Source organism: Eleutherodactylus coqui, chromosome 6, assembly GCF_035609145.1.
Source record: "Eleutherodactylus coqui strain aEleCoq1 chromosome 6, aEleCoq1.hap1, whole genome shotgun sequence".
NCBI lineage: Eukaryota > Metazoa > Chordata > Amphibia > Anura > Eleutherodactylidae > Eleutherodactylus > Eleutherodactylus coqui.
In genome coordinates this window covers 88,955,530-88,969,290 of record NC_089842.1, presented here as the reverse complement: position 1 = coordinate 88,969,290, position 13,761 = coordinate 88,955,530, and the positions used below count along the sequence as shown (strand labels likewise).

Below are 13,761 nucleotides of genomic sequence, written 5' to 3'. Positions count from 1 at the left end.
CCAATGTCCCACAATCCAACTCCCATTATCTTCTTCGAATGTTTCACAATTCAACTCCCATCATCTTCGTGCAATGTCCCACAAACCACCCCATCATCATCTTCCTCTAGTGTCCCACAGTCCAGCCCTCATTATGACTATCTTCCAATGTCCCACAACCCAACCCTTGTTCCACAATCCAACTCCCATCATCTTTTTCCAATGTCCCACAATCTAACCCCCATCATCATCTTCCAATGTCCCAAAATCCAACCCCCTTCATCTTTTTCCAATGTTCCACAATGCACCCCATCATCATCTTCTTCCAGTGTCCCACAATCCAGCCCTCATTATGACCATCTTCCAATGTCCCATAATCCACCCCATCATCATCTTCTTCTAATGTACCGCAACACAACTCCATCATCCTCTTTCAGTGTCCCACAGTCCAGCCCTCATTATGAATATCTTCCAATGTCCCACACTCCAACCCCTATCATCTTCGTGTAATGTCCCATAATCCACCCCATCATCATCTTCTTCCAGTGTTCCACAGTCCAGCCCTCATTATGACTATCTTCCAATGTCCCACAAACGAACCCTCATCATTTTCGTGCAATGTCCCATAATCAACCCTATCATCATCTTCTTCCAATGTCCCAAAACACAACCACCATCATCTTCTTCCAATGTCCACCAATCCAACTCCTATCATCTTCTTCCCATGTCCCACAGTCCAGCCCTCCTTATGACCATCTTCCAATGTCCCATAATCCACCCCATCATCATCTTCTTCTAATGTACCGCAACACAACCCCATCATCCTCTTTCAGTGACCCACAGTCCAGCCCTCATTATGACTATCTTCCAATGTCCCACAATCCAACTCCCATCATCTTCGTGCAATGTCCCACAATTCACCCCATCATCATCTTCTTCCAGTGTCCCACAGTCCAGCCCTCATTATGACTATCTTCCAATGTCCCACAATCCAAACCCTATCCTCTTTGTGTAATGTCCCACAATCCATCCCATCATCATCTTTTTCCAATGTTCCACAATCCAACTCCCATCATCTTCTTCCAATGTCCCACAATCCAACCCCTTCATCTTCTTCCAATGTTCCACAATCCAACCCCCTTCATCTTCTTCCAATGTTCCACAATCCAACTCCCATCAGCTTCGTGGAATGTCCCACAATCCACCCCATCATCATCTTCTTCTAATGTCCTAAAACACAACCACCATCATCTTCTTCCAATGTCCACCAATCCAACTCCCATCATCTTCTTCCAATGTCCCACAGTCCAGCTCTCATTATGACCATCTTCCAATGTCCCATAATTAACCATCATCATCTTCTTCTAATGTCCCACAACACAACCCCGCTATCTTCTTACAGTGTCCCACAGTCCAGCCCTCATTATGACCTTTTTCCAATGTCCCACAATTCAACCCTCATCAGCTTTGTGCAATGTCACATAATCCACTCCATAGTCATCTTTTTCCAATGTCCCACAACACAACCCGCATCATCTTCTTCCAATGTTTCACAATCCAACCCCATCCTCTTCTTCCAATGTCCCATAACCCACCCCCATCATCATCATCTTCCAATGTCCCACAACAGAACCCGCATCATATTCCAATATCCCACAATCCAACCTCCAAGGTTCACTACTACAGTCCTGCAGTCAGTCACGACTGACAGAGCTAACCTGGGCCCCCTGCTGTCTGGCTCCTCCATTGCACTCACGCTGAAAGCCTGTCCAGACTCCAGAGACCACAGACCGTGTAGGCTACATCCAAGGCTGGACTGGTCTGGCTCTCCATTTGTCAGCATGACACTGCTGCCACCACACAGTGTCAGGACGCAGATTCTCTTAGGCTCCCCTCACTCAGCGCCCTATGCGCCACCACCTATTCTGCCAACACAGTGACCTGTGTCTTTGGCGGTGCAACATCTGCTGCCTGGTCTCATTAGGACAGGAGTCAGGACCTATTCAGCTCTCAACCCCCTGGCGCCACACTACGTAGAAAGATATAGAGTGACAAAGTAGGGCTCACTCACCGCCACCATGGGTCCCCCGGAGGAGACGCAGGCACTGTGCGCTGCTAGGCCCATACTGTTTTTTTTCTTTCTTTTTTCGAATAAGAAAGTATTTTAGTTTTGTCTTTGTTGCATTTTCACATACGTCTTTTCAGTGAAGGCCTTTTCATGACTCCCTTTTCATCCTTGGTTTAAATAGTACTTGTCATTCTGCCTAGCTATTCTATACAATGCCTGGGAAAGTGTATAGCCTATTTAAATAAAACACACATTTTGTACTTTACATAAAAACTCACGCATTCTGTAGCCATTCTATACAACGCCTGCTTTTCACACATTGCCTGTCATTTATATATACAGTATAATATTTTAACTAGGAGCATTTTACATTTCATTGACTTTTTATTCTTCAGCCCTATTATTACCATCAATAGTACTTCAACTGTCCCCATTAAGGTTAATGGGGTCCATAGTTGTCATGGCTTCCTTATAATTGTAAGCTAATTTAATTTCATACTTGCCAACAGTACTTATTTTTCACAGCACTGTCAAGCGAACTGTAACCTGACAACAAGCTGCTGTTGACAGATCTGTTATTCTTACGAAGTGCCTCTGTTTAGTAGTGTGTTGGAGTACTGTTGTGAGCCTAATTAGTATAATATCCTATGATATATAATACAATACATTAGAAAAATTGCACATTCTGAGCGTTTATACAGCCAACATTAGAATACAAATAGGATCCATCATCAGCTTCCTGATGGATTCCTAAAAGCAGAAAGAAAATGTCATTATAGAAGTGTTCTAGTGAGGCCATATACTGTATATAGAGCCAATGTTCTATATACATACACTGTACGGAGAACCTTTAGTCGTCTAGAGTATATGTCTTCTTAAGCCTCCAGCTATATGACTTATTACAAAATACACGGACGTCTAATTTACCTTATTATTAGCCCTCTGTGTTTTTGTATGTATGGTTGTAATGCATTTTATGAAACTCCCAGGAACTAAATTCCAAAACTAACAACTGTGAAATGTAAAGGGAAATTAGCTGTGTTCTGTGCCTCCGGGTCCTGCCATCCTGGCCACCTAACAAGTTTTAATTTAACAGATATGAATCAGAATAGGTCAAATATATTGTAAATCTAAACAGAGATTTCATAAAATGGAGTGCAATTTAATCTTACACCTTCCCTTGCCAAATAGACATATCTGTCACCTTTACACAAGATTGCAAGTCTGATTACTGCAGAATATAGCAAAGGAAGGAGGTGCAGAATAATGTTTTCTACAGATTTATACAGCTTGTTCAGTACTAGCTGTGTTAACTCTCTAGTCAGGGAACTCCCCCTAGTGGTAACTCAAGCAAGATAAAGGGGTATTTCGGAGAGCAAAAATGTTTTCAAGATTTCACCCATTCGCTGGACGGATGAAAAGTGATAGATTGGTGAGTTCCGATTGATGGGATCCCCACCAATCCCGAGAACGGTAATGCACATCAAGCCTCGTTCTCCAGTCCATTAAATTTAATGTGAACCGTGTAATGCAGTTGCATAACTATAGGGGTGACGTGGGTGCTCAAGATGGACACGGCCCCTGGGAGGGAAGTAGTTGGGGGTCAAGGCCATACTTTTTCTTGGTGCCCACATCCCCTTCAGATTTGTATGCCCTATGCAAGGGCTTGCTCTGATCTAGTTAGATAACCAGCTGGCACGAAGATCTTCGCAAACAGAATAAGCTTTATTGCATGCACTTAAGAATCTCCGGTATTCACCAGGGTGTGGATTTTCATGAACAAGAACAGTTGCAAAAGATCAAAAGAGGTAGGCAAAGTGCATTTACCGGCTTAGGGATTAATTGTCTCTCCGTGGACAAAATCCAGTAATTGACCGAAGTTCCTGTAATTCACCTGGCAAGGCATTAGTCAAACGTTCTCCCACTGGTCCGTCTGAGATTTACTGGTGTCGCCAGGAATATAGCACGTTCCCCAGAGGAGAGCGCACTGTATGTCGTTCTATTGTTTTCACATACGCTGCTCTGAGTCTAAGATGGCATGGCTTCCCCTTCCTGTGTGCACTCAATAGGATCCCTTCCCTCTTAAAGCACAGACCTTCCTCATATCTATTATCCACGATGGGAGGAAATAATAGATGGTAAAATGGAAGCTCGGAGGGCACCTCCCTTACAGGGGTTACAATTGCAACTGGGCCTCTAAGCTAGGGGGGCCCACAGACTCCCCTCACCAAACTATGATGTCTGCTCTCTGCTCTGCAGTGTAGTGCCTCTGGCCACTTGGCGGTGCTATCAGCTCAAACTTCCTGTCACCGCCACTCAGTCACATCACCCAGCAGCTTTAGAGCCTGACTCCTTCTCCATGTCTCCAGCATTAGGACTAGTCTCTGCTCCATTGTGTCAGGCGGAACACTACCAGAACTCTACGAAATGACCTCCAGCAGGCTACTGGTCTGTTTGTTTCCTACCAAACTGTCAAAACAGAGTCCATGAGGGTGGCATAAGGACCCAATGTCTTGTAGTGGTACCTGTGCTCACAGCCCTGCATCATGCAGCTCAATTGCCATTCTTCTGAGAAACGGATTTTCTGGGTGATTTGGAATCCAGCCCTCGGTTGGTTGATAGTCTTGGTTTCCATTGACTGCTGATATGTCATTTTGTTCTCAACAAATTAAACAATTTATATATTAAAGGAGATGTCCCGAGGCAGCAAGTGGGGTTATACACTTCTGTATGGCCATAATAATGCACTTTGTAATATACATTGTGCATTAATTATGAGCCATACAGAAGTTATAAAAAGTTTTTTACTTACCTGCTCCGTTGCTAGCGTCCTCGTCTCCATGGTGCCGACTAATTTTTGGCCTCCGATGGCCAAATTAGCCGCGCTTGCGCAGTCCGGGTCTTCTGCTGTTCTCTATGGGGCTCCGTGTAGCTCCGTGTAGCTCCGCCCCGTCACGTGCCGATTCCAGCCAATCAGGAGGCTGGAATCGGCAGTGGACCGCACAGAAGAGCTGCGGTCCACGAAGATAGAGGATCCCGGCGGCCATCTTCAGCGGTAAGTATTGAAGTCACCGGACCGCCGGGATTCAGGTAAGCGCTGTGCGGGTGGTTTTTTTAACCCCTGCATCGGGGTTGTCTCGCGCCGAACGGGGGGGGGGTTTAAAAAAAAAAAAAACCCGTTTCGGCGCGGGACATCTCCTTTAAGGATCTAAAATTCACCGAAATTCGATGTGTGATTTCAGTGTTCCCTTAAAGTTTCTGAGCAAAGTGTTTATTCAATGTCTTTTGAGAAGTGTATACATACATTGTATTTATTAGGAAGAATTTACTTAGACTGGCATTTTATACACTGGTATAGGTTAACACTGATTCGGAGTGAAGTGCATGAAGAGCCGCATGCCTCCTAATGAACTTGGTGTAGTGTACAGAGGTTGATGTGCATGCGCTTCTGGATGTTTCTGAATGGTCTGTATTGTGTTTATGTGTTGTCAATGTGTATATGTGAGTGAATACGATGTGTATTGCATAGCTGCAGCACTGAATGGGTTACGGTTTGGGTTATGTCTGGAAATGTATCGTTTGCATGTCATGTGACCTTGTTTGATATATGTGGTTGCAAGGTGCATGAGTAGAGCTGTCTTTCTTGTCAGTTTTGCTGTGAGCATCCTGCTTGCAAGCGTAGAGCCTGTCTGCTGACAGACACCTTCAATCTGCGTGCACGGAAGATGGAGGAGGCTGAAAGCTTAGCCTGTATGTGTTGTAGATCTCTTCTTCTTCCCTAGCCAGAGAATTGAGAGAGAGAGAAGCTGCAAGGATTGCGAGTTCCCACCGTGCAGCGCTGCGTGTATGTTCCTGCTTCGTGAGTGTGTACCGGTAGAGAGTTGGAGACTGTTTGTAGAAAGGTGTCCGGGAAGAGAGATGCTCAGATAACTTGGCCTGTGGAAGTCCCTCTGTCCTCCCATGTTTCCTCCCTCTAACACCATGTGTCCTCCTGCACCAGTGTCTAGCCGGTGAAGTGTTTCAAGTTGTATTACCAGTAAACGGCTTTACTAAGCGTTCCCGGTTCTGCCTTTAAACTCAACTCTGCATGTGTGGACTCTCTTTATTCCATCATCAAGAATTCACCATGGAGGATGGAATGTTGGTGTCACCCGTGACAGAAGGACTAAGGTACTGGGTTAACCTATTTTATAGCCTGCCCTCGGCCCCTTGGACGTGTCCCAGGTTACCCTCTGGGTGGGAGACGGTAGCGCCACCATGACAAGGCCTGAACACTACGCTACTGTCTCCTAGGCTGGAGCCTGTTCTTCGGACGCTGCAATGGCACATGTCTACGAGCTGGTGTGGGTGTAGTAAATCCAAACAGCCTGCAAGGTCACACCCTTTTTTGTCAAGCCACATCCACTTTTAGTAAAGTTGCGAGCAGGGCACAAAAAAGTACAAATGTTAGAAAATTTTGCACAAGTAGCAGAAATTTGCTACTCTTTTTACACTAGAAAACTGGCATAAAAGTGTTTATGAATTCCCCCCATTGTCTCTTGTATCCAGTTGACAGGTCATGTCCTAAATGTTCTCCAAATAAACAATATAAATAGTACTTTGAAGATCAGACACAATGGATGAAATTATCCAAAAGCAATTAAGTGTTTTTTTTCTGTAGGATATTTTTTGGTGTTCCTGGTTTTCACTATTTTGTTATATTCAGTCACTCGATATAATGACAAATCACCAGTTCTTTTAGATGTTAGTAGAGCAATTATTGCCTTCAGTCAGACAAAAGCAATCGATTTGCTGAATTTCTGCGTTTCTAGAGAAAAGGTCAATTGCATTCTCAAAAACAAGACTGAGATAATCAGGACAGATGAAAAACAGAACAATCCCCAGGTTCTACTGATAGCAAAACTAGAGGTCCTGACTGCACACTGCATTAAAATGTACAAAGTAAACTTCAGGGCACAAATACACCAAACCTGTGCAATGAAGATAGAAGATCTGCTGGGTAATATTTAAAGTTATACTCCAAAAAGTCTCTCCTATCTATCTATCTATCTATCTATCTATCTATCTATCTATCTATCTATCTATCTATCTATCTATCTATCTCATATCTATCTATCTATCTCATATCTATCTCTATCTATCTCTTATCTATCTATCTATCTCTTATCTATCTATCTATCTATCTATCTATCTATCTATCTATCTATCTATCTATCTATCTATCTATCTATCTATCTCTGCATCTATCTGTCTATCTATGTTTATCTGTCTATGTATGCATCTATCTGTCTGTCTATGTCTATCTATCTCATATCTATCTATCTCTCTCATATCTATCTATCTATGCATTTATCTGTCTATCTATCGCCTATCTATCTATGCATCTATATATGTATGCATCTATATATCTATGCATCCATTTATCTATCTCATATCTATCTTTCTATCTATCATCTATCTAGCTATCTGATATCTATCTCTCTCATATCTATCTATCTTCTATCTATCTATCTATCTATCTATCTATCTATCTATCTATCTATCTATCTATCTATCTATCTATCTATCTTTCTATCTATCTATCTATCTATATGTTGTGTGTCGGCATATACAAGCTCCGGCCACTGACAGGGGGTCTGCAGGTCCTAAAAACAGGAGAAGCCAGAAGTCAGGAAAGGTAAGTAAGTACAAACTATCATTTTTTTCTCTGATTTTGGATCTGATTAATTTTGTGGTCTGAGTTTGGTTCTTTTTACATGGGCTAATAGTCGTCCAAGTGATCGCTCAAAAGCGTGATTATGGGCAACTGTCAGCCTGTGTAAACACGAGACCCAACAGGGCAAAGGGGCGAGAAGAGCTCACTTGACTCAGTTTTTAGCTCACCTAAAAAGCATGTTGGCCCATGTAAACAGGCAGTCATTGATTTACAAATGACTGCCTGTTTACTCTGAACGGAGGTGGGTGGTCGGAAGAGATCTCCGACATGTTCTGCCTCCATTCAGTGAGTGATTCTCACTCCTGGGTAAAAGCACAGGAGAGATCATTGTTGGGATGACTGTCAGTTGCTCAAGTCGTCTCGCGTAAAAGTGTCTGTCTATCTCTCATTTTAGACTGATTTTAACTAAACCGCTGATTTCAATCGTTCTGGATCTTACTTGAGTTCATCTTAAAAGCCTATGGCCCAGGAGAGGTCCGTCTGCTAGATTAGGGTCTCATCTGAAAAGGCTGCCTTGTCTGGGCAGATGGGCTCTTAAATGTAATTAAAAGTGTGCTAAGACCCTGACATTTCTATACTATCGTTTACTTCTTACATTGCCTTTCTTTACATGCCCTTCACATTCAGTTGTGTTATACAGTATTTTAGGTTTAAGAGGTTCAACACTTTTGTAGTTTGGGTTAGCTTATGTTCACATTTGCATTTAAGGCATGCAGCGCTATTCCTCCCTTCAATGGGGAGCCATGAACATCGCAGATGTGAACAGCATGATAGCACCAGTGCATTGGTTAAAAGCAGTAAATTCCAGTATTTACAAACAAAATATGCAGCACAATTGAATAAATACCATCATTTATACATTTAGAACTAATAATGTGGTCATGAAGTTGGGTTACATTTGCAATTATTGTTTCCACCCTTGCTGTGCGCAGGTAACATGTACATTTACTGCATCTGATGTAATATGTAACTCTTTGGTTTAGCATGTATTCTACAATACAGCTGGGGAGATTTACTAAGACCCCGGCTCCAGAGTGATTTGAACCACATAGGTTCCCTGCTTGAGAAGAGGCGAGCCTATTGGAAAAGGCACATTGGCTAAAACCCATCAATGCTCACTAATATTGTGCACAATTTGGCAAAGATAGCCGAGCAATAGGTGTCTAAAGTTGCACCAAACTTTATCGCCCAGCTTGAGCCGCTGTGATAAATTTGACGTGTCTTCAGGCTACCGAGTTTGTGTTTATAATGTCTAAATATTAGACGGGATTAGTAAATCTGACTCAATGTTTCCAAACTGAAAACTGCTAAAAGGGAATTCGAACTAAGGGCTCCTGCACACGAGCTTGTGCAAACTGCAGACAATAGAACCCATTGATTTCAATGGGTTCCCTCACATTCATCATTTTTGAGCCCGCATTTCCATTGGGCTCAATAGGAATTTATTGGGGTGCGCAAATCGATCCACACAAAATCATGTGCATAACTGCGTGATTTTGCTGTGTTAATTGCTGACACTGGGGACTAATTAGGCTGCTGAGCCAGTTCAGAAACAGCGCTGGTGTACAGTAAAATAAATGGGTTTACGCCTGATAGCACGTCACCCCACTCCATTCAGAACAGTCACGTCATCCTCTTGCGACCGTATCTAAGCATACGCTCATGTGCAGGAGCCCTAGGACTGCTTTCACATCTGAACTCGGGGATCCGTATTCCTGCTCCATTCGGGGAGCAAGAAAGTAGAATCCCCTTCTGAACAGCTTCATCTTATGATGAAACAGAATAGCGCCAAACGGACCCCATTGACTATAATGGGGTCTGTTCGTTTCCGCTCAGCTACCTGGCTTTTAGCCGGAAGAAAAAGTCCTGCATGCAGTCCTGAAACCAGCCTAATACACTTTAGGGAAACATAATGGGTGCAGCACCAGCCCCCTATATGCCCAGAAATGTGTGTGTTTGCCTACATGCTCTCACTGTATATTGTATGATACTCCAGATGGAAACTGTATAATAAATCAGGCATACACAGAACACAAATTTCTTACTAATTCATAATGCAAATTTTATGGAGGTTGGCAAAACTAAAAATGTACCATCAGGGTGCGCAGGGTTGGGCACGTGCATTACATTGTGAAGTGTTGAGCGTGCAAGAATCAGAACATCGAGGATGCAGATGGGTCATTCCCTACTTTGCAGGTGCACATGGCTTAATATAGTGGAGGTGATTAGGTCTCAGAACATTAGAGGCACACATGGCTTATTACAGAGGATGTTATACAATTCAGTGCACAGGGAGGTTGGATAAACGGGGGTTATTACCTGGCTGCCAAGAACAGCACACAGCTGACTGCCAGATAAGCCAACAACATGAAGAGCCAGACAGCAGGAGAAAAAGGATCCAGAAAGGAGAAGTACCCAGGCTTCCGGCCCTGTGGGAGACATGGGAATATATACAGGAGGGAACATATGTATACAGGAGGTACAGTGAGAGGGCTTGGGTGTACAATGCAGGAAAGAGCATGGTGAGAATGGTGTGCACAGCAATGGCAGTATCTGGTGGGACGGTAATAGCCAGAAGAAGAGATCACATTAGGCTACATGTACCTACAGGTAATACATCAGCATGAATAGTATTCCGGATATGGCAAAATAATGTACATACTGCAACCCACAAAACGTAGTCAAGGCAATATAATGTGAAATAGAGCAAGAACCTTATGAGCAGCGTCACATAGGCACTGCTTATCTCTCCCTCTACTAGCAGTCTATCATAGTCATACCTTGGCAAACCAATAATTGACAGAACTGTAGTGCTGGCTCTCTATTCATCAGCTATAGTGTATATTATATAGTACCGTGCCCCAATACTGCAGAACATCATAGTACACACCTCAGCTGCTGCATAAGGCCCCATTCACATCTGCGTTTAGGCTCCATTGGCTGCGCCTGTAAAAGAAAGGAAGTCAAACGGAACGGGCTGGAGCGGAAACATTCCCGTTTTTTTTTCTCTATCATTGATTTCAATGGAAAAAAAAACGGATCTGTTTAAATTCAGTTTCTCTGGAACCAGGAAACGAGTAGCCCTAACGGAGCTCAAATGCAGATACGAATGGGGCTTCATCTTCTCATATGCATCTAGCTGCTGCAGAACATCCTAATAAACACTTCAGCTGCTGCAGAACATCAAAACACACCTCAGACAATATTTTTGTAAAGAGTGAGAGAGTTTTGTATCAATCAATAGTGGGCAGGATGTTTCCCTAATTCTTGAAAAAGAGGTACTGCAGCAGCTAGAGTGTGTATTGTAAGAAATAACCTTGCCTCTCCTCCTAAGTGGATGCATATAATACAGAGGGAGTGTGGAAGGTGCATTCAACTTAATAGTGTAGTGTGCCCATAAAATGAAGGAGACGGTGTGGATACAGACAGGCGGAAAACTTGGAGGAGTAGAGGACAGGCCAATATACTTTTATAGAACATATGAGTAAGTAGATTAATAAATATGAGGAGGTGAATTTATGAAAGCGGAAGGACATGTGTAGGACAGAGGACATGATGCGAGAGAGAAGTGACAGCACGTATTGATGGATGTGTCAGCAGAGGACATAACATTCAGCAGAGTCACAATTTGCTTTATAATAAAGAAGTAATAATAAGAATGCATTTAAAGGGGGTGTATGAGATTAGAAAATAGGGTATTTTTTCCAGAGACAGCGCCACTCTTGTTCATAGGCTGTCTTTGGTATTGCAGCTTAGTAAAATTCCTTTAAATACTACCTTACTCAATACAATCCAAGGACACTTTTAAAGGGGTATTCTGGTCTTTTTTCATTAGTAGTCATTGGATGGGGGTCCGCCGCTCAATATCATCATCTATTAGCTGATCGTCCAGATGTTGTCATCAGTGGAGAGGAAAGAGAATAGGAGCGCCAGCTTCACTCCGATTGAAATGAACGGGAGCACCGTGCTGGTATTCCACTCCCTCGTTATGGACAGGACACAATGTCCGTACTGCCAGTAACAGGAAGTGGAATAGTATTGGGCTCAGTAGGAGTGAAGCTGGCGCTCCTACTTCTCCTGTCCACTGATGACAATGTCTGACCCCACTGCTCTGTACAGCGAGCTGGATGATCAGCTGATGGACGGGCATCCCAAGCGACGGACCCCCGTTCATCGACGATTTTTGACCTGGAAGGATAGGTCACGAGTTGAAAAAAAACACAGAATACCCCTTTAAGTAGCAGCTTACGTATGCAGTGCATCCCCATTCATGGGTCTTTAATGGCTGTAGACGGCAGCAGAAAGTAGGGTAGCAGGATAACAGGGTCAAATAGAAGGGTGTAGGGGCTCATTCAGATGAGGATATTTTGCAATACGCTCGCTCCTGCGCAGAGGACGAGTGTATTTTGTGTGCGTGCATGTGCAAATACTGTGCATATTCGTGCAGGCACCGCTCGTTCAGACAGGCAGGAGAATTACCCCACCCTGATTTAAATGGCTAATTAGCCTAACCAGATGTTGTTGATCATGGGTATGCACAACGTTTAGCGCATAACCACAGGTTTGCACACTACCCATAGACGTCTATGAGGCTCTCTGTTGTGCAAATACACATAAAACAGAGCAGGTCCTACTTTTTTGCGAGTGAGTATATACGCTGCAGCCCGGAATACCGTCAGCCGGGGGTACAGAGTTCAGCTCTGCTAAACTCCCTCCCCTCCTCTCCGCCCCTTGCCGGTTACAGGTAAAGGGAGGGGGTGGGTCTTAGCAGAGCCAACGGGAGCTGCCAGCAATAGGAGGGGGAGGGACTTTAGCAATGCGGGCCGCTGCTAAACTCCCTCCCTGTCTCTTTCCTGACGGCTCTCATAGGAGTCTATGAGAACGGCCGGTGTATTCCTGCCAAAGATAGGACATGTCTTTCTGCGATGTGCATTTTTTTTAAATCTCCCATGTTTCCCTATGGAGCCTCCCAATAAACGTTGCGATGCAATGCGATTTTAACATTAGAAAGTCCTATTAACTTCTGCGCAAAAAAAATGCGGCAAAATCGCGGGCTAAAATCGCGAGGGGCAGCGATGCTTTAGTGAGAAAAAGCAGCGCCAACGCTCAAAAGTCGCAGTAAAAAAGAAGTGATTTTGCTGCAATTTTTGGGGGACAAAATCGCGATCGCCCGTGTGAAACTAGCCTAAGGGAACAATTTAAACAAACTTAGTTGCAAAAGTATACACACCCTGCTACTTGATCTGTTTAAAACTAATCAGGATAATGCTAACTCAGCGGATGTCTTGGCATGTTGCCTATAAAGCATAGTCCCATCATTACTTCCTCAGAGCGGTGTCATGGTCCACCCGCTTCTCATATAAGTATGTATACTCCTGCTGCTGGAGGATCATGACACCGCTCTGAATAAATGATGAGGGTGTGATGGCTCAAAGGAAGCAGCAGAAGCCATGCCAAGGATCCCTTCCAGTACCTCATGTTCCTTCACTCGCAAGGGGACTTATCCTCTGCCCCTTATTAAATGGCTTCTCTGCTGTGTTAAATGTGTGCTCCTATAAACCGGCACTTTGTACTGTACTGTATGGTTTAATCAGTACCTAGGTGATCACGTCTATGTGCACAATGGTCAGTTATCAAGTGCGTTTTTTAAAAGTCAGTTTTGCTGGGGGTCACCTTTCCATCATTTGCGACAAATTTATCAAATTGCACGCTGATGATAAATTTGCACCTTTAAAAAAGTCTAGAGATGTGGAATAACTTTATACGCCACCAAGCTGCTGGAGTGAGAATGGGACAAGTTTTACAACTTTTTAAAAAGTCACATTTTTTAAGTAGCCCGTTTCCCTGAAAATAAGACCTACCCCAAAAATAAGATCTAGCATAACTTTTCAGGATTTGTGATGATGCAGAATGATTTCCAGGGTTTGTGAGAATGCTTGAACTATAAGCCCTACCCCAAAATAAGCCCTAGTTACAGTTAATTTTTAAATAGTCAATG

The 13,761-nt window shown here is 43.5% G+C and overlaps 1 protein-coding gene across 1 annotated transcript in view; it reads right to left on the bottom strand.

Moving 5' to 3' along the window:
• The window catches only part of GRIK5 (glutamate ionotropic receptor kainate type subunit 5), a 344,216-nt gene that overhangs the window by 33,704 nt on the left and 296,751 nt on the right, over positions 1 to 13,761 (bottom strand). The window contains exon 14 of the mRNA XM_066607146.1: positions 10,083 to 10,192. Coding sequence (XP_066463243.1) covers positions 10,083 to 10,192 — 110 coding nt within the window. The remainder of the gene's footprint in view (positions 1 to 10,082; positions 10,193 to 13,761) is intronic.